Raw genomic sequence first — 24465 nt, forward strand, 5'->3', positions numbered from 1 at the left:
TTCCCATCCTTGGATAGCGGATGCGATTAAAGTCGCTAATTTTCCTTCTACGCCCTGCCGGGCGGAAGAAAAGACGCATTTTCAATCCTGTATAGAGGGGCTGAATATTTTCTCCTCTTAAGCTCAGTTTCCACTATTGCAACTCCAAAGTTGCGTGATTTTACCGTGATCTTTTGCCGCCGAGAATACGTCGGGCGCGATTTTGATGCTACAGGAAACAATGCCTGTGTATTCTAGAGGTCTATGGGCCTCAAGTCGCATCAAAGTGGTACCAAAGTAGTGCAGGGACTACCTTGAAGTCGCACAGATCTGAACAGTACTCCTTGGAAATCATGCCCTAGAGTCTGACGGTGGAAGCCGTTACCGCTGCCTAGAGGCAGCTGCCCCTGTGCAGGGGAAGGAATCCGTTTAAGTGACTTATCCAAGGTCACAAGGAGCCAACGTGAGGACGAGGTCCCACGTCTTTCAGGAAGCCTCCCATGGCTACGCTGGCCGTCAGAGTAGTTAACCTGTGAGGAGTGGCTCCTTCACTAGTGAACGCCGACATGTGGATCTGAACCCATGTCTGTCAGGAAGTCTCCCATGGCTGCACTGGCCATCAGAGTACTTAACCTGTGAGCTGTTGTGGCTTCACTTTAAATAAAAGGACATTTATACCTTCTTTTGGACAAAAGAGCTTTACTGCTAGAAATCATTTGGATGTATTTCACCAAACCTTCCCCAATGAAAAGGGAAACTAGTCAGACACCCTTCTTTGCAAGATGCTTCAGCTGACCAACCCTTTTAACCACAGGGTCCTAAGCATGTGCTTTAGCACAAGCGCAAGGCGAGACGCCTGGTGGATAGGGTATTTTATGGCATCTATGGCAAAACATAGCGCCATTGCAATTATGCATCTTTATTGATGCTGGAAATCGCAGCGTCTACTGCTGGTACTTTCCAACCTTTGTGAATTTTTCCTCCATGATAGAGAACTGAGAAACTCTTTGGAGGGAAAAAATGCTTATCCAGATGATCCCATTCAGCATAAATAAGCGCTGTAAAAGGTTTTTTTTTTTTTTTTTAAAAAAGAAACCAAAGAAGGGACCTGGACTTTCAGCTTACTCTGTTAGGAGTAGTATAAAAAGTGGAATGAACCATCTCTGTAAGAGTTTGTACCATCAATCTGTCAGATTGTGAGGTTGCATAAGGTTCATCAACTGTTGTTTCCTCCGCAGAGGGAAATTTGGCTCGTTTTTCCCCGTGATCACCTGAGGATAATATCTCATCCTGTGCCCACTGTTCCCTTGGAAAAAGGGGTTTGAGGTGGGGGAGGGGGATCTAGCCTGCTTCCTATCCTCTTGGATGGAGAATGCAATTAAAGCCGCTAATCTTCCTTCTAAGCCCAACAGGGCAGAGGAGAATGCATCTTCAGTCACATACACAGGGGCTGAAGTGTGAGGAGCAGTTGCACCACCAATTGCTGCCAATGACTCACCCTGGCTTGCCATGTCAGGTATCTCCGGAGAGGATGACAGTGTGGAGGCATGACTGGAGTTCCCAGCGCCTGTGGGTGGAATCCTTGGTACCTTTGTGGTACACTGGAAATCAAGTGCTAAGCACAACAGCAGAGGCAATTTAACAAATTATGGTATTTGCTGAACAATAGTTTTAGTAAAAGAAAACAAAGTCACCCTAAGGATTAGCCTTTGATGCTGAGTACCATAATATTTCCTGTGCTGGAAATGCCTGTTTACACACCTTTACACGCCCAGCGCTCTTGTGTCTCTTAGGTTCGATTCACACCTATGCATGTTGCTTTTGGGCGTTTTTGGAGGTTTTTTTTTCATGCTTGCCACGTTTTTGAGCAGCGTTTTTGCCGCGATTTTGCGTTTTTTTTTTTTTTTTTTTTACAGTTTTTTTTTTTACAGTCTAAAAAAAAAATTTAAAAAAAATTAAAAAACAAAAAAAAAAAACAAAAAAAAAAAAAACGGCAAAAACGCTGCAAAAACGGTGCACATGCGTTTTTGATGCTTGTCCATTGAATTCTATTACATGCAAAACGCTGCATTTTGCATGAAAAAAAGTCCCTGACCCTTTCCAAAAATGCAGAGAAACAAAAAGGCATTGATGTGAACATGTTCCATAGGAACCCATGTTAAAAAATTCCCGTGCATTTCTGCAAAATGCAAAATGCATCAAAAAACGCGCTAGTGTGAATGGAGCCTTAGTGTGACAGACTTCAGCCTTCAGCATATGAACTGAGAGCGTCTGTGTTAAGCCTCAGGTGAGAACCTGATTACATGTAAGTGTCAGCTGTTACCACACCTCTCCAGGAGGAGAGGGGAGGGGGAGGGGAATTTTTATCAGCAGGGTTTGTTAGGCTCCTAGTTTTAAAGGAAGACTTCACTTTATACAAAAAAATGCAAATGGCTGGTTTTGTATGTTCATAAACTACTGCTGTAACCCCTTTAGATCCCTCAGAAGAGGAACACCATCTGTTCAATTAAGAACTCCCCTCTGGCTGCAGGGACCACACCCGCTGCTATAGCCAGACACAGAGCTGCTGAAAAAGGCATCGTACTAGGTAAGTGTAATACACTCCCTCTAGAGGAGACATTTCAAGGCATACAATTATACATTTTATATATCTATATATCTATATCTATATGTATTTTTTGGAGAAAAAGGCATAGGTGGACTTTTTACAGTTCCTAAGCTTCTCCCCTTACCTTGTCCTTGCTGCAGGATACTGCTGATTTAACAGACAGATCCAACTTTCACCCATCATGGCAGGCAGCGTAATTAAACCTTCAAAGACTGGGGCCCTTTTAATAGGGGTTCCTCTCCTCTGGACCTGTATAGCACCCCTCAGGAACAACTTTAGGTAATATGAAAAACCAAAAAGAGTCCTGGTTCCTAGGGTCCAGCTCTCAAACAGAAGCTTACAGGCAAAACCTCGTTCTTCAATGCGAGGCCCAGGTACCATCCTATGGCCTCAGTGGCGAGGATGGATCCTGTTGTGGAGGTTTTTTAAATCCAGCATGGATCCCTCCCTGGAGCTCCTCAGAGCACATCTTCACTCGTGACCAACACCTTAGACACTGGCGAAAAAACTGAGGACTCCTGGAATGAGGAGGGGTTATATAGGGGAGTCAAATTCCTGTATTGGTTATACCAGTGTCAACACCTGAAGGTAGGCCCATAACCCACCAAGTAATTACTTGAGGCCCTGTGTCCTATGATGTACGATAAAGAAATTGCCAATCACATGGCAACAACTCAATGCATTAAAGGCATCTAGACACGGTAAAGACAACTTGCTGAAGTTCAAACCAAGTATCAAAATGGGGAAGAAAGTAGATTTAAGTGACTTTGAACGTGGCATGGTTGTTGGTGCCAGATGGGCTGGTCTGAGTATTTCAAAAACTGCTGATCTACTGGGATTTTCATGTACAACCATCTCTGGGGTTTACAGAGAATGATCCGGAAAAGAGAAAATATTCAGTGAGCGGCAGTTGTGTGGATGAAAATGCCTCAATGTCAGCGAGATGATAGAAAGTCAACAGTAACTCAAATAAGCACTCGTTATAACCAAGGTATGCAAAATAACATCTCTGAATGCACAACACATCAAACTATGAAGCAGAACAGCAGCAGAAGACCACACCGGGTGCCACTCCTATCTCAGTGAAGAATAGAAAACTGAGGCTACAATTTGCACAGGCTCACCAAAATTGGACAATAGAAGATTGGAAAAATGTTGATTCAGTGGTAATTAAAGTGGTTGTCAAGTTAGTTTTTTTTTACCTTAATGCATTCTCTCTTAAAACAATCTTCTGTGTGCAGTTATATAATAAATGAAGCAAAATCTATTTTGCAGATAGATTTTTAGCACATTAAAAATACTTCCTGTGTATTTTCTTCTGAAAAAGTTGTTGATAATTTTGGTCACTGCAATTTTTTTCTTTTTTGCACATTCATTACATCAAGTCTCCATGTCTCATTTAGCACAATCTGAAATCAAGCACAACCATTCAGCGAAACATGCCTATTTTGCAAATCTCTCCTAATAAGCCTGTCATCTGAACAATCAAAGAAGTTCTGAAGTGTATAAAAGTTGATAAGTCACCTGGAAAGGAGACAAGCTGAAACAATTTCCACAAAATCAAATGAAGTTTCCTAAAAGATCTTATTTTAGGAGCCAATGTAGTCTTTGAAAAACATAAAAAGCCATCTTCAAGTGACAGAGCAGTTGTAAAGAGTCAGAAAATCTTCTGCAGAGGAAAGGACAAATATAGAGGATATAGCGAGCAAGAAGCTAGTGATGGTCCTCTGTTACTTGAGATACTGGAATGTTACTGTAAATAACACCAGGACAGAATTATCCCGGAGCTTTAATCACCACAAATAGCACAGAGTACACGAAGGTAAGAGCAGGCAAAGCTCCACTGTCATGACTTCAGAAGCAATGAACCACATGAAAATGCATCAATAAATTCTTCCCTCATAGAAGAACTCCAGGAAAAAATTGTAACTTAAATGATATGGCCCACAAATATGTACAGTCTTAAGCTGGCCATACACTGTAAATTTTGTTTGGTTCTTGCGGGACTGGCCGAAAATCACTGACTGTTGGGGCACTGTCAGCCCTGCTCTGTTGGACAACAGTCAATCGTTCAGTTTACTCAACGAAGCCCAGATGCATAGTTTTGAACCACAACTTTCACCTCAATGATAGTCGCCAATCTGACAGGTGACCCGACAAACGTCAGACGAACATGCTGGAGAATCAGCAGCTGACCGGCTCCCGATCAGCGCCGATTGGAGTGTTCTGGCGGGGGGGGGCATCCCCCTGCCAGAACACAACAGTTTAGTACGGGAGATTGCTGTACTAATGGATCGTTAGTACAGCGGTCAATTTTTTTTCGTTCAACCAGGTATTAGGAGCAACAGGATTGGGTGTACACATACGTATGACAGCTCAGCCACATGTCCTGTTTGCTCATAGGAAGCGAGATGCAAGTGGGAGGCGAGTGGCACGGACAGGTTGCAGCTTCTATCTCCTAAAGCCTGGTACAGACTACAGTTTTATTTCCATTCAACCCGGGGGATTGCACCAAAAAAAAAAAACAAACAAAAAAAAAAAAACACCTGACAGCTCCAGTCGGGAGCAAGGTTAGTCCAGCGATCTCCCCCGCTCCGATCATCACTCTCTGCCATTGGCTGAGAACGATGATTGGGAGTTGGTCGGCTGAATGGCCGGCTTCTATCGGACAGATGGACATACACATGGGCAGAATGTTGTCTGGTATTTTTCCCCGATATTCTGCCCGTGTGCGCGAAGCTTAAGAGAATAATGTAATGTTTATTAAGATAAAATAAAACAAAAAAAAACAAAAAAAAAAAACACACACACACACCGTATACAGTGTTCTGGTTTACACCTGTGTTCTTACCATGTGATAGATTGATATCCATATATCTCTATCTCTCCACACACACACACATACACACACTTTTCCCCCCATTATTATTTATAAATGACAATATATTAAATATGTATAATTACAAAAAAAAAAAAAAAAGTATAATTACAGTATAATTAATGTTATCCATTTATGTTAAAAAGTGATTTAAACATGTTTAATATTTGCCTGGAGTAATGCTTTTAAGCGAACAGCTCAGTGGAAAAAAGAAGGGTTCCAAAGGAGTAGCATTTACTATACAAAAGGTAATAGTACAACCAAACAAAGAGTGCCCAGTCATTTGACCAATAGCCAGCCAATAGGATCAGCAGTTCACTGACTAACTTGTCATTTGGATTGTCTTCAACTCACCGTTTGCCTTTTTAAAGAGTTCAACAGCATCAGGGTTCAGAGCCAACAACTTTTGCGCAACTTCAATAAGGGACACCAAAATCTTCCGAAGTTCTGTCTGAAACTGTAGAAGAAGAAAAAGATGAAACGCCAAAATGTCCAAATTGAACATTTTTAGGTTTGACTACTGTAGGGGGGGTTTGTCATAATATTATAGCAGTCTGTAACTGTTGGGGAGATTCCCCCTGCTTTTTTCTCCCACTGTTACCACCAGAGCAGAAAGTGTACAATTACACAGATAGTACCGAAAAAAAACACACACAAGAGTTCTAACTAGTAAAACACACACAACTAGAGTTTCAATCTAAGCAAGCACTTACATCTCTCATGTTGTGATGAGCAACCGAACGGTCCGCGTTGCGAACAGGTAGACCAGCAGTGGCCTTGATGATGGCGTCCTTGTCTGGTGCTTTCTGTTCCTGCTTCCGCTGTCAAGAACAAAGAAATTACAGAATGTTGTTTTCTTAGGAAACGGATTGTTATTAGGATTATGATAGTTATGGTCTTTTTATAGATAAGTTTATGCTCTAAAAATACTCCTAAGGAAGTGGACACTACTGAAAAACATGTTGAGATGATATGGATAAACTCCATCTAATGGACCATGAGAATCAGCTTTTTGGTATCACTATGCAGTTATCCATCGATTCAAGAGTGTTTTTTGTGCCTTTAATTTGGCACAATACTGTGTATGTTTTATCTAATTGTTGTAATAAAAGAATCATTTTAGACCATTTTCATGCTGTTGTCCATGGAAGAACTAATCAAGTCCATACAGCCTCTAAATATATATTTTCCATGTAATGTTCTTGGGAAACTAAGCAAAGCAAGCAACATTGCTGCACTTTGATTTAACTAAACATGACTGCGGTTTTCCCTGCCAATTCTTTTCTTTTTTTCAAAACAGTTCACGTTAAAGCAAAACTCCACCTTAAAAAGGGAAGTTCCTCTGATCCTCACCCTCTATTTCTGTACCCGCTCCCACTTAAGCTGAGATAGCATAATCCCCCCTCCCTTTCAGTGCCTGCAACCCCCGGGACATGTCACAGGTCGGCACGGCTCCATACAGACCTATGGGCAACAGACTAGTGGCCTGGGTGAGGACAGTGCTGGATCCCTTGACTGGTAAATGTCTTTATTAAAAGTCAGCAGCCACAGTATTTGTAGTTACTGAGTTTTCATTTTTTTTCCAGGGTCAAGATCCTCTTTAACCTAGAAATGGCAAAATAAATACACTGACCCACCTTTTCCTCTGCCGAAACATCAGCCATCTTGGGTGGCGGAGGTGGTGCCCGCTTTTTAATTAACAGCAGGACATCTGTAAAGAGAGGACAGGAAAATTAGCATTCTATTAGCCTTGACTGATAAAGCAGCTATAGCAAACAATAGGTTTTAAAAATTTACCACCAAAAGAAAGTTCTATTTGTGTGAGCAAAATGATAAAAATTTAATTTGGGTACAGTGTTGCATGACCTCAAAATTGTCACTTAAAGTACAGCAGTGCTGAAAGCTGAAAATTGGCCTGGGCATGATGGAGTAAAAGCGCCCAGTATTGAAGAGGTTAAAGTTTTAACTTTTTTTTTTACATAATTGCTGAATATTTTGTGTGATTAAACTTCATATCAAGATTTGCAGGTGCAAGTGGCTATATTTACATCAGACAGTGAAATCAGCATCCTTGCTGAATGTCGGTTAGGAAATCAGCAGCAGCTTACATCACCTAGAAGCTTTATTGTTTGGAAATAAATTAGAACTAAAAGGAAAATGGTTTCCTTTTTTCCATTTTGGATAGAGTAAGGGAGGATTGTAACCTCTCTCACTTTTATATTTGCCATTTGTGTCCAATAGAGGAGATTTTTCTTCACTTCCTGTCCCACAATCAAAACAAGAGGGGAAATCCCTTAAGTGATGGAATCCTGGGGTGTCACCAGGGTTAACAGAATTAGTGTCCCCATTAGAAGCTTTTCCCTCTATCCCCATTCTACAGACAACCCAAAATTTGGGATTTTCTTTTACTTTCAATGAGAACTGTAATGAGGACAAATAGAGAGGGTGAATCTCCCCAACGGGGGTCACAGAGATCCATTAAAACCCCACAGGTGTTTTGTCTAGAGGTCGACCGATATGGGTTTTTCTCTGGCCGATGCCAAAGCCGATATTTAGAAATTGCGGTAGCCGATATAAGATGCCGATTTTTTTGGGCCGCTATATTAGGCTGATTTTTTTTTTTTCCCCCCCTTCATCTCATAAAATCTAACAGTTAGACCCCTTTCACACTGGGGCGTTTTTCAGGCGCTTTTGGGCTAAAAATAGCGCCTGTAAAACAGCTCCCCTGCAGTCTGTGTGAAAGCTCGAGTGCTTTCACACTGAGGCGATGCGCCGGCAGGATGTTAAAAAAAAAGTCCTGCAAGCAGCATCTTTGGAGCGGTGTATACCGCTCCTCCACCACTCCTGCCCATTGAAATGAATGCGCACCGCTGCCGAAGCGCCTGCAAAGCGTTTCGGCAGCAGCGCTTCAGGGGCGCATTTAACCCCTTCTTCAGCCGCTAGCTGGGTTATAAGCGACCCGCTAGCAGCCAAATAGCGCCGCTAAAATGACGGTAAAGCGCCGCTAAAACTAACAGCGTTTTACCGTCAACGCATGCCCGCTCCAATGTGAAAGCAGCCTTAAGTAATAAGTGATACAGAAATTTTTTTACATTTAAACATTTATTAAACAAAACAAACCTCCAATCAGTTCACTTGTATGTATAATTTAAATTAAAAAAATAAAAAACTATATCTTAAATATTAAATACACAAAAACAGGTAATCAAAACTTTTGGACGAAAAAAAATGGGCTAACTTTACTGCTTATTTTTTTTTTTTTTTATTTCATTAGTGTATTTTTAAAAAAAAAAATTGCGTTTGAAAGAGCGCTGCGCAAATACCGTGTGACATAAAATATTGCAACAACCGCTATTTTATTCCCTAGGGTCTCTGCTAAAAAAATATATATATATATATAATGTTTGGGGGTTCTAAGTGATTTTCTAGCAGAAAATACAGGATTTTTACTTGTAAGCAACAAGTGTCAGAAAAGATTTAGTCTTTAAATGGTTAAACTTCTACACATGGAGTTCAGTCTATTGATAAAAGAACCTGAAGAGATACAATGTATCTTCTTATCAGACTTGGCAGGCTGCCCAGGGAGGAGAGAAGAAAACTTCAGACAACTTGCATTGACTTCTATTACAGAAGTCATTTGCAAGTCCCGCTGAAGTTATAATCGGCTTTTTTTATCAGCACAATCTGCCGATTAAGTAAAAAAAGCCAAATATTGGCCCGATATATCGATCGACCTCTAGTTTTGTCTTTAGTTACACTTTAATAGCAATTGACAATAATTCCGAATATTTCACAACGCATGGATCACCTCTGTCCTGAAGGTTTTCTTCTGCAATGGTCTTGGTGTCAGACAGGACTCGCTCTGATGCGGCATGGACTAGCTTATGATGTGTTAAGACCTTGGGATCTTCTAGGCTTCCGTGTGCACACTGCCAAGGAAAGAAAAATATGTATAAAGCAGTTATTAACTGATAATGATTAAAAGACAATTCTGACTAGCATAACAATCTGCAATCCACATTTATGTGGACTTGGTTACTTTTTATTTAAAATACCAAGTTCACTTTTAGGAGAATGTTACACCCATATTTAGGTTATAACATGCAACATTGCCCCTATTCAACCACCTCCTGCCACCAGAGCTCCCTTCATATGACAGTGGGCCAGGAATCCTCTCCCTGTACCTGCTGTCACATTTGACAATGTCACGGGGGTATGGGGCTCCACCTGCACAGCCTTGTCATTCATTCACAGAAATCAGTGAATGAATGATCTACAAGTCATGTCTGCCACAACAGCAGATGGTCTTGTAGTTTCAATGCGCCATGAGCCTGCTGATCAACACACTCGCAGCCCAATCACGCTACCAACAGCTTAGTAACTGAAAGCCCACACAGGGATACAGGCATCAGAGAAGCAGGTTGTGCAGGCTCATGTGAAAAAAAATGCACTTTTTTCTCTTGTAAAAATATGTGCATTTATTAGAAAACTTCATTGGTATGAAGACCTATGTTGCTGTAAGAGGTGGATTGGTGGATCATTGTGATGCCGCAATCCTGGGGATAGATTGCCATAATATTATAGGGTGCTGATCCATTGGCCTCAGTGGGTGCTTTTTTTGGGTCAGCCCTGGGTGATTTACAGTAGATGGAACATGACAGGACAGTACATATTTAGTTTTCGTCCAGTGAAGAAAAGAGTGAAGAACAAAAAACAGTACACATCGGTCCACATATCATAGGAGTCGCAGAGATCCAATAAGGACAAAACGTTCAGATCAAGACATACAAAAATAAAAAACAGTCAAATTAAACAGGTAGCAGCTCTTTGCTGTAGGATTACAAAATATTTTTCTTCGGGTCAAATCATAAGGACAATCCATTTCGGAGCAGAAAAAAAACAACTGGTGGGTACAGAAACATTACCACCCTTACTAGGGAAACCATTAGCACTCATAACTGTAAGAGCCTATTCATCACCAACCATTGAGGGGCCAATCTGGGGGTAACTAACCAGCTCTGCTATACCAGATCAAATTTACGCAGCGCTTTACGATGGCAATAGGCAAGCTATTTCCATCAGTAGGAGAGACTTAACATAATCTACCCATGGTTTTCTACTAGGTGCAGTAGAGGACCTCTAATACCTAGCAATTTGTTTTCTGGTTAGATACAGAAGACGAATGATCATAAAATAAATACTTGGTTGATATACCATATTTATCGGCGTATAACACGCACCCCAAGTTTAGGAGGGCATTTTAAGGGAAAAAAAACTTTTAGGGGGGAAGTTTAAGGAAAAAAAAAACCTTACATTTAAATGCCAATCAATGCAGCCTTATCAGTGTCCATCTGCAGCCTTGTCCAGTGCCATTTGCAGCCTTGCTAAGTGCCATTTGCAGCCTTGCCCATTGTCATATGCAGCATTTAATTGTTTAATAACCACTAGGCGTCCGCGCTATAGCCGAAAGACGGCTACAGCGCGGACTCCAATTGCCGGGAGGGCGTCCCTGGACGTCCTCCTGTTCACTTCCGCAATGCGTGCTCCCGGGAGCGTGCATCGGGGAAATTCTGCTCTGGCCGTGTCCCTTGGACACAGCCAGTCACAGATCGCCGTAAACGGCCAATCACAGCGGCCGTTTACAGCGCGATCCGAGCTTCCAATGAGAGATGATCTCAAATGTAAACATATGAGATCATCTCTCATTGCCGGCTTTCTCTCCTCACACAGAGACCGTGTGTGAGGAGAGAGAGCGATCTGTCATAACTGTGAGTGCCGAGCCTTCAGTGAAACACCCTACAGTGCCCATACAGTGCCCATACAGTGCCACATCAGTGCCACAGTGCTTCCATCTGTCGTTAGTGCCACCTGTCAGTGTCACCTGCCGTTAGTGCCACCTGTCAGTGTCACCTGCCACATCAGTGCCACCTGTCAGTGTCACCTGCCACATCAGTGCCACCTGTCAGTGTCACCTGCCACATCAGTGTCACCTGCCACATCAGTGCCACCTGTCAGTGTCACCTGCCACATCAGTGCCACCTGTCAGTGTCACCTGCCACATCATGGCCACCTGTCACATCAGTGCCACCTGCCACATCAGTGCCACCTGTCACATCAGTGCCACCTGTCAGTGTCACCTGCCACGTATCAGTGCCACGTATCAGTGCCACGTATCAGTGCAATCTGTCAGTGCCATCTGTCATCAGTGCCACCTGTCTGTCACCTGCCACATCAGTGTCACCAGTGTCACCTACCACATCAGTGTCACCTGCCACATCAGTGCCACCTGTCAGTGTCACCTGCCACATCAGTGCCACCTGTCACATCAGTGCCACCTGTCAGTGTCACCTGCCACGTATCAGTGCCACGTATCAGTGCAATCTGTCAGTGCCATCTGTCGTCAGTGCCACCTGTCTGTCACCTGCCACATCAGTGTCATCAGTGTCACCTACCACATCAGTGTCACGTATCAGTGCCATCTATCACCAGTGCAATCTGCCAGTGTCACGTGTCATCAGTGCCACATATCTGCCATTTTTCATCACTATGTCACAAAGAGTATATTCAGCCGAGGAGGCATATAATATTCTTGCGGCCGACGAGAGCAACGGGGAGCTCTCCGCTTCAGATTTCTATTCAGATTCTGAGTCTGACGTGGACTACGAGCCTGTCCTCAGCAGTGGTACACTGACAGCCTCAGAGGAGGATGAGAGTCCGCCCACCAGACGAAGACGTACTGGTGAGGATGCAGTGCCATCCACCAGCACCGCAATGCCATCCACCAGCACCGCAGTGCCATCCACCAGCACCGCAGTACCTCGACAAAGTCCACGTACCAGTGGGGTGTCACCTCAGGCCCAAAGGGTTAGGTCCCATGCCAGCCTTCCCTACTCCCTTGAGAACCCCTTATGGCTGCCACCCAATTCAGGAGAAGCTATCATTCCCCCTTTTACTGCCCAGCCAGGAGTCCAGGTGGATACAGAAAATTTTTCACCATTAGATTTTTTCAACCTTATTTTTACTGAGGACATGCTTGCATCGATTGTGGCCCAGTGCAATCTATATGCCCAACAATACATCGCAAGTAACCCAACGTCCTATTATGCCCGTCCCTACGAATGGAGAGCCCTAACAGTGAAGGAGTTTAGAATTTTTTTGGGCCTCACATTCTGTATGGGACTAACCAAAAAAAATGTATTACGTTCCTATTGGTCTACCCTCCCCATCCACCACATGCCCATCTTTTCCTCTGTAATGCCCAAAACCAGGTATCTCATGATTATGAGATTCCTACACTACAATGACAATACCCAGTGCCCTCCCCGAAATGACCCACATTTTGACAAGCTATATAAAATTCGCCCACTACTAAAATATTTTTCTGATATCTTCCCCCAGTTATTTACCCCAGACCAGCACATATGTGTGGATGAGTCCCTGGTCAAATTTAGTGGCAGATTGGGCATAAAACAATTTATTCCCACCAAAAGGGCCCGCTATGGGGTGAAAATGTATAAATTATGCGACCGAGCTACAGGATATACCTATGCCTTCATGGTATACGAAGGGAAGGACACCCAGCTACATCCCCCTAATTGCCCAGAATATATCGGATCGAGTGGGAAAGTCGTTTGGGAACTCATAAACCCACTCCTGGAAAAAGGCTACCATCTATATGTGGACAATTTTTATTCTAGTCTGCCCCTGTTCCAAAATCTTCACAGACAGAAGACTCCAGCATGTGGCACCATAAGGAAGAACCGGAAGGGCTTTCCTCAAAGCCTCGTGAACAAAAAGCTAAGAAGAGGGGAAATGGCGAGCTTGAGGAATGAGGAAATTCTGGCTGTGAAGTGGAGGGACAGAAGGGACGTCTACGTGCTTTCATTAATCCACAATAACACCGTCGTGGAGGTAACCAGGAGGAATGGGGTAATCCAAAAGCCCACATGCATCTTTGAATACAACAAGTATATGGGGGGTGTCGACTTCAACGACCAGATGCTCGAACCCTATCTTGCCACGAGAAGAACATACCAGTGGTATAAAAAAGTTTCGATATATTTGTTCAATTTGGCCATATATAACAGCTATGTTATTTATCATAAATCCACTGCAAGCCCCAAATCCTTCCTTGGATACCAGGAGGAAATCATCACTGCCCTTATATACCCGAACGGCCCACCAGAAACCATTCGATCCGATGTGATTAGTAGACTGTCCGAACGCCACTTTCCCGAAAAAATCCCCCCCAGACCAACAGGCCAAAAACGGCAGAAAAAATGCCGGGTGTGCACCAAAGGAGGAGTGAGAAGAGACACTACTTTTTATTGTCCCCAATGTCCTTCCCAACCAGGCCTCTGTATAGTTAACTGTTTCCGCCGTTACCATACTTCACTAAATTATTAGTGAAGTATGGTAAACATAACCCTCACTTCCTGCCATTTACCTTCACACCCCTTATGCCTCTGCTTGCTCTGTAACTGACCCTGGCTTGTTTTTCGACCACGCTTCTGCCTACCGATTCTGTTTATATCTCTGCCTGATCTGGAACTGACCCTGGCTTGTTTTTCGACCACGCTTCTGCCTACCGATTCTGTTTATATCTCTGCCTGATCTGGAACTGACCCTGGCTTGTTTTTCGACCACGCTTCTGCCTACCGATTCTGTTCATACCTCTGCCTGATCTGGAACTGACCCTGGACTGTTTGACCATCCTTTTTGCCTGCCTCTTGGACTGATCTTGTACCCTGCTACTGGACTAGTGGGATTCATAACACAGGGGTCTCACATATGTGTGGGGCTCCAGAATTGTTTTTCTGGATGAAGAAAACATTTTTTTTGTTTTCTCTTTCCTAGATTAGGGTCTGGAGACTCGGAGTCTTCAAAGAGATTTGGGTGGGAGAAGCCTCTATCCCTGTCCCCATTCTGTCCTGAACGAGGCCCTACTTCTGCCTGCTGCCTGTAGGACCTATGCCATCATACCTCTGCCTGTCGCATGAACTGACCACACCACATGGATGGACCATGTTCCTGCCTACTACCAGGATCAATATTTTGGCACTGCTGACAATCTCTGCCTGCACTGACCCTGGACTGTATATGGACAGTATCCCTGCCTGCTGTCTGTACTGACTATGGACAGTGTTCCTGTCTGTTGCCTGGACAATTGCGTTCGCTTTTGCTGACCAAGTCCCTGCCTGCTGCCTGGACCAGTGCTATCCTCCTGTGGACAACTGTGCTACTAAAACCACAGGTAATCTTTTTTTTTACCCTTTGCTCAGCAGAATGTATTTTGGGGTGTAATTCTTGGTATGTGCATGCTATGTGTCCCTAGAACACCTGACGGTGTTCCTTGTATGTGGCCAGGCTGTGTAAAAGTCTTACACATGTGGTATCGCTATACTCAGGAGGAGTAGCAGAATGTATTTTGAGGTGTCATTTTTGCTATGTACATGCTATGTGTTGGAAATAGCTTATAAATGGACAACTTTGTGTAGAAAAAAATGCGTTTTCATTTTTTTCCACATTTTCCAAAAACTTCTGGAAAAAAATGAACCGTTCAAAAGACTCATTATGCCTCATAGATTATACGTTGGGGTGTTAGCTTTCCAAAATGGGGTCATTTTGTGGGCGTTTCCATTGTCCTGGTGCTCCAGGGCCTTCAAAAGTGTAATAGGTGGGTGAGAAATGAGATGTGTAATTTATGCTCCTAAAACCCTTGAAGGTGCTATTTCAGTATTGTGCCCCTGTATGTGGCCAGGCTGTGTAAAAGTCTTACACATGTGGTATCGCTATACTCAGGAGGAGTAGCAGAATGTATTTTGAGGTGTTATTTTTGCTATGTACATGCTATGTGTTGGAAATAGCTTATAAATGGACAACTTTGTGTAAAAAAAAATGCGTTTTCATTTTTTTCCACATTTTCCAAAAACTTCTGGAAAAATATGAACCGTTCAAAAGACTCATTATGCCTCATAGATTATACGTTGGGGTGTTAGCTTTCCAAAATGGGGTCATTTTGTGGGCGTTTCCATTGTCCTGGTGCTCCAGGGCCTTCAAAAGTGTAATAGGTAGTTAACAAGTTAGATGTGTCATTTATGCTCATAGAACACTTGATGGTGCTCCCTGCATGTTGGGCCTCTCTATGTGGCTAGGCTGTGAAAAAGTCCCACACATGTGGTATCGCCATACTTAGAAGGAGTAGCAGAATGTATTTTGGGGCGTCATTTGTGGTATACACATGCCATGTGAGAGAAATAACCAATTACAATTAAAATTTTATGGGAGGAAAAAAAAAAAAAAAAATCTTCATTTTGCAAAGAATTGTGGGAAAAAATGACAACATCAAAAACCTCACCATGCCTCTCACTAAATACCTTGGAATGTCTACTTTCAAAAAAGGGGTCATTTGGGGGGTATTTGTACTGTCCTGACTTGTTCGGGTCACAAGAAATGAGATAGGCCACCAGTACAACAGGTGTGATCAATTTTTTATGATTTGCACCACAACTTGTAGACTCTATAACTTTCACACAGACCAAATAATATCCACTAATTTTGGTTATTTTTACCAAAGATATGTAGCAGTATAAATTGTGGCCAAAATTTATGAAAAAAAATTAATAATTTGCAAAATTTTATCACAGAAACGAAGAAAAATGCGTTTTTTTTCTAAATTTTCGGTCTTTTTTCATTTATAGCGCAAAAAATAAAAAGCCCAGAGGTGATCCAATACCACCAAAAGAAAGCTCTATTTGTATGAAAAAAAGGATACAAAATTCATTTGGGTACAGTATTACATGACTGAGTAATTGTCATTCAAAGTGTGAGAGCGCTGAAAGCTGAAAATTGGTCTGGTCACGAAGGGGGTTTAAGTGCCCAGTTGTCAAGTGGTTAAATTTGCCGCCGAGATAGACAAAGCCTGTGTACTTGGCTCGTCACGCCACCCTTCCTCCCTGCTGTCTCTGAGAGGATGAGGAGCGAGCGTTGCCGCAAAAGACCGAGCCAAGTGTACTGTGTACTCGGCTCCACTCGCAGTCCCGCCATTGGACGGGAGGGACTGTGGCGGAGGCTCTTTACCATGTGATCAGCCGTGTCCAATCATGGCTGATCACGATGTCAACAGGAAAAGCCGTTGACTGTCTTTTCCTCACTTGCGTCTGACAGACGTGAGTAGAGGAGAGCCGATCAGCGGCTCTCCTGACAGGTGGGTCTGCGCTGATTGTTTATCAGGGCAGACCCCCCTCAGATGCCCACACTAGACCAGGGAAGCCACCAGGACCACCAGAGAACGGGGCAACATGTGGATGGCCAGGTATGTACCCCATGGCCATCCACATGTGCAAATTATGCCCAATCTGTGCCAATCAGTGCCCACAAATGGGCACTGACTGGCACCATTATATATCAGTGATGCCCAGCAATGCCACCCAGTGTCCATCGGTGCCACCTATCAGTGCCTATCCGTGCCCACAAAATGCCACCTATAAGTGCCATAAGTACCGCATACCATTGCCACCTATCAGTGCCCGTCAGTGAAGAAATCTTACTTATTTACAAAAATTTACAAAAACAAAGAAAACTTGTTTTTAAAAAAAAATTTTTGGTAATTTTTATTTGTTACACAAAAAATAAAAATGCAGAGGTGATCAAATACCACCAAAAGAAAGCTCTATTTGTGGGAACAAAATGATAAAAAAATGTGTTTGGGTACAGTGTTGTATGACCGCGCAATTGTCATTCAAATTGCGACAGTGCTGAAAGCTGAAACTTGGCTTGGGCAGGAAGGTGTCTAAGTGCCTGGTATTGAAGTGGTTAATATTCCGTAAATAACAAAATTACACACATAATTACCATATACATACAAATAGGAATACACATTAATCGTGGCGTCAATTCCTAAAACAGTGGTAACATGATAGAGTTACAGAGTCGTTCATAAACACACCTGTTTATAGGCGCCTCGGTGGCAACCCTTTGCCATGGCTGTCCACCCTCACTCCTGTTCATTCAACCCCCACCAGTCCCCTTTCTTTCCCCCTCCCCCTGTATACATACCATCGCGGTCATCACACCCACTTTTACACCAATTTTGCACTACATTTATTTGGCCTACTCACCTCCTATTCTTATTGTCACATGTTCACCTTAGGTATGCCCTGCGTGCCTGGGTCCGCCCGTGATGTGTGTCGCCGTTGAACCAGCCCCCCCCCCAGCTCCCGACACTGATGCCTTTGGGTGGTCCGTGGCCCTTGACATTATGCCTCCAGCTGCATATATACCTGTAAGTGATCTATTGGGGGGGGGGGGGGGTCTCCATTTTCATTCTCCTCCCCTCTATTGATAAATAATCTTGTATCTGGTTGTTCATCTCCCATTTGCAGATACACCACGTGCTTTCTGATGAGCAGCACCAAGCCGCGAAACGCATTGAGCTAACTGCCATATACCAGTATACTACAGCTCTAATAGGGCGTACACACGGTCGGACTTTGTTCGGACATTCCGACAACAAAATTCTAGGATTTTTTCAGACGGATGTTGGCTCAAACTTATTTTGTCTACACACGGTCGCACAAAGTTGTCGGAATTTCCGATCGCCAACCACGCGGTCACGTACACCACGTACGACGAGACTAGAAAAGGCCGGTTCAGAACCAAGCGCGGCACCCTTTGGGCTCCTTTTGCTAATCTCGTGTTAGTAAAAGTTTGGTGAGAGACGATTCGCGCTTTTTCAGACTCGTGGCTTTCAGATCGTTTTCTGCCGTTCAGTTTGTGCTTGTGGGTTTGTATCTGCTCTTCAGTGCGTGCAGTCAGTTCGTATTGGAGTTTTCTGTGCGATCTTGTCCGCTCGTTGCTGTTTTTCAGGTCGCTCTTCACAGGCCTTGCTGTTCTTCAGTGCGTTCTGTTACTTCGTTCTGAGCAGCCGACCGTTTTCTAGCCATGTTTCGTATGCGTACTCCTCGTAGAGTTCGTGCTGTGCGGGGGCTTGGTGTTGGGGTCCTGACCTTGACACAAGTCCAGTCCATGAACAGGGTGGGGAAGAGTTCATGGACCAAGAATTGGTTGCTTCAGCATGACCAGTTCTCTCATATGCCTTTGCTCCGTGAGAATAATCCTGATGATTTTAGGAACTTTCTCAGGATGACGGACCCCGTGTTTCACCGTTTGTTGGCTTCGCTGACCCCCTATATCAGCAGGCAGGATACCTGCATGAGGCAAGCCATCACTCTGGAGCAGAGGTTGGTCGCTACCCTGCGGTATTTGGTCACAGGGAGAAGCCTGCAGGACTTGAAGTTCTCGACAGGCATCTCCCCCCAGGCTCTGGGGATCATTATCCCGGAGACCTGTTCTGCCATCATCCAGGTCCTGCAGGAGTATATGAAGGTAAGATTTTTATCCTTTTATATCACATTTTATTGTATTGAATGTTTGCTAATATATTGTATTTCTTTCCTCATTCCCTAATTACCATGATTGTAATATGCTGTGAATTTCCCCTTTGTTCTCATGCATGCTGGATTTTTATGTAATTATTATTTTATGTCCTTCATACATATTTGCCCTTCAATAACCTCCCCAGCATGGTGTCTCCTGCCCTATATTCACCTCATGTAGTCACTTAACAATGTATTTTATCAGCTCCATAGTAGTGCTTTACCCCAAACACCCCCTAAAATGTTTGGAAATTTTATTTTTGATTTAAATTCAGGCAGAGTGCCAGAGTTTTTTTTTTGGTGGTGTCCCCCAAAAATTTTTAGTAACCCTCCCTCCCCCAACTGCTAAGTCAGCTGATCCCAATTCTCTATCCTCAATCATCTATCTGCTGACTTTGCCAAACCCATACACACTATACCCATCCCTTTTGTGGTCAGATTTATGGATGAATTCCCCAAAGCATGTAGTGCAAGGGCCTGCCTGTATACTTTCAAATGGTACTGTTTAAAGTTTTTGTATCCTATTATTATCTTTATAGGTAATAGCAGAATGTCCAAATGTCCTCAAATGTGTACAATGTGTATTTATATCTTTGTATTATGACACTTCTTACCTGTCCAGTGGTCTGCCAATAGGGTAACTAAGGAGGGTCTGTTCAAAGTAATACCCATTATTTAGGCATTCATCTCTAAATGAAGTGAAGAGGGTTACCTGTCCAAGGTTTCCACACACCCCCTATAATGTTAGAAATGGCCCATGAGGGGGGGGGGGGGGGGAATATGATAGGTGTACCTTATACTTTGGCCTTGTTAAATTCCCCTTAGTAAATACTATCTGGAGGTTGCCCCATAATGTTTGTGTATAATCTGCTTGCCGTGTTTCTGAGTAAAAATAGTAATGTTTATTGTTTTTTCCTCAACAGCTTCCTTCCACGCCACAGGAATGGCAGACTGTGGCCTCCCACTTTGCCCAGCGGTGGGACTTTCCTAACTGCGGAGGGGCAATTGATGGGAAACACGTCCACATCGTCCCACCACCCAACTCGGGGTCGTACTATTATAATTACAAGGGGTTTAATAGTATAGTGATGTTGGCGGTGGTGTCGGCTAATTACAATTTCTTGTATGTGGACGTGGGGAAGAATGGCCGGATGTCCGATGGTGGAGTCATCGCCCAGACGGAGTTTTACAGGCGACTCCAGAATGGCAGCTTGGACTTACCAGCTCCAGAGGACAATGTTGAAGGACTCCCATTTGTGTTCGTTGCTGATGAAGCGTTTGCGCTGGGGGACCACCTGATGCGGCCATTCCCAATGAGGACCCTCACCCCGGAACAGAGGGTTTTTAATTACCGGCTGGCCAGAGCCCGAAGAGTGGTGGAGAACACATTTGGAATCCTGGCCAGCCGGTTCCACCTATTTATGACACCCATCCATATGGCGGAGTATAAACTGAACCATATTATACTGGCGTGCTGTGTTCTCCATAACTTTTTAAGGAAACATTCGGCCAACTATGCTAGCTCAGTTGGGCCTGAGGCCGGAATCCTACATCAAACCACACTGACGGCGCTTGAAAGTGGCCGTCCTGGCTTGCCCTCCCTGAGTGCCCGTGATGTCCGGTTACGCTACCTGGAGTTCTTTGCGGGTAGGGGGGCTATCAATATGCCAGACAATCTGTGAAGCCTTTTTAGAATAAAAAAAAAAAGAAATTCTTGGTGGACATTTACTGCTTGTGTTTGTTTTAGCTGACCCTGACAGAAATGTTTTGAGTGCAGAAAATGTCGTGATTGTGTAACCTTATACAAAGCACTGTTGGCTGTTATTTCCTAAATGCAAAAACACATTTCACTACAAGTGCACTTGCAAATGCACTGAAACTGCACTTGTAGTGCCAAGAGGATTTGCCCTTAGTAAATAACCCCCATTTGCAATGAAAACAGCAATTACATCACCCCAAAAGTGTTGTAGCGTTGAGACAATAATCCACACATTCTTGATTAACAATCTTTTTAATACCTGCACAATCACATGTGCATTTACCAAAGGTCTTTTAAAAAAAACAACATGTTTGTGGTATACCAGTTTTTGTGGTGGCATTATCAAAACTCAAAATGTCCATTTTACATAAAACAGGCCTGTGTAAAACCAACAAGAAAGACACAAATCTTGAACTTACAAAGTTCACATTTGGTAGAACTTGAAGGCAATATCATACATGAGTATTTAGGAACTGTGTTTGATATTGCGTTCAGATGGGGGGAAATCACCCCTGGAAAAGCCAAATTTGGAAGATGCACACAATTTTGCCAATGTCAACATGTGCTAGCTGCCATCACGGGGGATCAAAGGATGTGTTTTGGGGGAGCAAGCCCTTCCTCTCAGCTACTTTATTATTGAGGAAGGGGTTGCACCCCCAAAACACGTCCTTTGATCTTCCATGATGGCAGATAGCACATGTTGACACACTGTGTGCATCCTCCAAATTTGGCTTTGGGAAAAATCACAAAAACATTTAGCACATTGTAGCACACAAAAGAAGAAAGTGATTTTGAGGGGCTTTAAACTCGCCCCAAAACATCAATGATTTTTTTATTTTTTGGAATAACATCATTGATGTTTTGCTTGATGATTTCCAATTGTAAATTACACCCCATGATCTCCCCGATCAGGATCTGGGCACTTTCGGATGTGAAAGGATCTGGATCCACAACCTCACGATCACCTAAAAAGAGAGGAACCCCAAAATAAATTAGGTCTAAAAAAAATGCCGCCATCCATCTCTTATCTGAGCCTGTGGTTGCAGACACTCACCTGTTGTGGTGACTAGTTCCACCACGTCTTCTTCCTCCTGCTCAGCTTGTGTTGGGGGGGATTTCCCCTTCTTCCAGAGGGGGGGGGGTCTCTGGTCTCCTCGGATGAGGGGTGTCTTCCGAGTCTTTTCTCCCCTATGTAAAGCAAAAATGGTATAATTAGCACACAGATATTTGATGGCAGAACTATAAAGATGAAACATTGCTTGGAAGTGGGGTACAATTGTCTATTTTAGCAGAGTTCCAAGATGTAGCTTTTTTAGTGTCCTTTGTCAAGCTGCAATACTTTACCTGTTTGGTACAAGCTTCACAGATGGAGACCCCCCTATAGTATACACTGGAGCACCTGTGTGGCCCCCTAATAAAAATGGTGTTCTTTTGTCCCACACTAGTGCTCCAGTGTCCAGATGTGAAAACAGCTGCTGAGTGTCCTCTCCTTACACAGAATCTAGTTTGCATTTCATTCTAGTAACAAAGCCATCTACACAACCTAATTCTTTGAAGACAAGTATAGGGCGTCAAAATGGTGGCCAAATGCATATGGCCTAAACAATGGTATTTTATAGTTGGAACGAAAAATGTTTGATCCGAACGACTAATGTGCCCATGAACATGAAAGTTGCCATTTTAAATTGTACAACAGTTCCTAAAAGCACATGGAGCAGCACGAACGTAATAAACACAAAAAGAATAGGAACACAGCACAACTACTTACTTTTTTGCAGCACTCTCCGGATCTTTCTGTACTGCTCATGTTCTCGTAATTTGAGGTCCGACCACCGCTTCCTGAGCTGATCTTTCGATCGTCGTACCCCGAAATTCCGGTGCAGACTCCTGACCACTTTCGCCATGATCTTGGCCTTTCGGACATTGGGGTTGGGGTAAGGCCCATACTTTCCATCATAGTCGGACTTCTTCAGGATGTCCACCATTTCCAACATCTCCCCAAAGGACATATTTGAGTCCTTAAATCTCCTTCTGGATCGGGACGTTTCAGGCTCCGGCCTTTCCTCCCCCTCGTTGCTACAATTAGCACGCACCTGCTGTCTATCCGCCATGTGCTTTTCCCCCACTGCGCCAAACGAAAAGGGGCGGGGAATAGACTAGAAAGAACGTCAGGGGCGGGCGGATTTATACGCATGCGCAGTGTGTATAAAGCGTAACACACGTGCGTATTACGTACGATCTGTGAGCGGAGGAAGGAGCATCGGAGACGCCGATCGTGATAACCAAGGTAAGATCTAAACTTGCGCCTATACTGCTTCGAAATGGAAGCCTATATTGTAACAAGATTAGGGGAGTTTGGCCTGACATTAGGGTTTGTCTTGTGTTGTGTCTTGCAGAGAAAATGGATGGGTTCAACGACCACAATTTCCTGCCCCTGTTCATTGACAAATACAGGGAGCTGCCCTGTCTGTGGCAAGTGAGACACCCCCACTATAATCACAAACAGAAGAGGCAGGCAGGCAGCGCTGGAGAAACTGCTGGAGTTGGTGAAGCCGGTGGTCCCCACAGCAACCATCCCTTATTTAAAAGCTAAAATTGGTGGCCTGAGGAGCACATATCTTAGGGAACGCAAGAAGGTCACAGATTCCCAGAGGTCCGGAGCTGCAGCAGATGACATTTATGTCCCCAGGCTGTGGTACTACGAGAGACTGCGATTTCTGTCAGACCACACTGAAGTCAGGGAATCCCTCTCTACTCTTCCTTCCACGCTTCCTTCCATACTAGCTGAGGCTTCCGATGTCCAACCTGGGACTTCCAGCCAGGAAGAAGTGGAGGAGCCCAGCTGGAGTCAGGTATAGCATTGTTCTACTGATTTCTGGTCAATAAATAAATGATGTTTACTAGATGTTAGTATTGATCACTAAGTGCTGATTGAAAGTGTCTTACATATCAATAGACAGTAGTGGGCACCCAAAATTGGGACAAGAATGAAAAATGCTGGGCTCAGAAGGATAGTCTGTTATATTTGTTAACATTCAATTTGCAACAGTCAGGAGGTGAAAATTGTGTGTGATTGATGAATAAAAAACTCAAACTATGTCCCTTTTTCATACACAGGAAGACCTCAGCCAGGAGGAGTTGTGGAATGTGGCAGTCAGGAGGAGGCGGGGATTAGTGGCAGCCAGGAGGAGGCGGGGCTAAGTGTCAGCCAGGAGAAGCCTGGGACCAGTCGCAGCCTGACTGAGTCTCAGGTTCCTACCCTCCGCCTGCCACATAAACGAGCCAGGAAGGCCACTCCGAGTCCCGTGCAGGATTCAGCATTCAGGCTGATCCAGGAGGCTTCTGCGTCCCTCAGAGCCTTACCAACTCCTGAAGAGGCCTTTGCCTGCATGGCTGCCACCAAATTGCAGGGCATGCAGGAGGGTCAATGCAGGCTCTGTGAGGACCTTCTGTACAAAGTCCTACATAAGGGGGTGAGTGGGGAACTAACACCCAAGACGGATGTTATTGAGTTGGACCATCCTCCTCCTCCTCCTGCTGCCACAACTCCACCACCAGAGCCACCGCGTGGAAGGAAGACCAAAGAGTGATGGCCCTGGGTTCAGTCTGGTCTGACAGAAGCTGCAGTCTCTCGTATGACCACAGCCTGGGGACACAGATGTCATCTGCTGCTTTCCGGATCTCTGGGACTTCTGGACCAGACTGCCCTCCCTTAGATAAGGACTCCTCAGGCCACCAATTTGGCTTTAAAACGATTGATGTCTGCCCTGGGGGTCCAAGGCTTCACCCACTTCTGCAGTTTCTC

At 44.0% G+C, this 24465-nt stretch overlaps 1 protein-coding gene across 1 annotated transcript in view; it reads right to left on the reverse strand.

Moving 5' to 3' along the window:
* UBAC1 (UBA domain containing 1) overlaps positions 1 to 24465 on the reverse strand; it is a 63141-nt gene that overhangs the window by 18441 nt on the left and 20235 nt on the right. The window contains exons 2-5 of the mRNA XM_073599692.1: positions 9274 to 9394; positions 7103 to 7176; positions 6179 to 6286; positions 5820 to 5922 (exon numbers count right to left, since the gene is read on the reverse strand). Of these exons, the coding sequence (XP_073455793.1) occupies positions 5820 to 5922; positions 6179 to 6286; positions 7103 to 7176; positions 9274 to 9394 (406 nt within the window). The remainder of the gene's footprint in view (positions 1 to 5819; positions 5923 to 6178; positions 6287 to 7102; positions 7177 to 9273; positions 9395 to 24465) is intronic.

The sequence above is a fragment of the Aquarana catesbeiana genome, linkage group LG09 (genome assembly GCF_042186555.1).
Source record: "Aquarana catesbeiana isolate 2022-GZ linkage group LG09, ASM4218655v1, whole genome shotgun sequence".
NCBI lineage: Eukaryota > Metazoa > Chordata > Amphibia > Anura > Ranidae > Aquarana > Aquarana catesbeiana.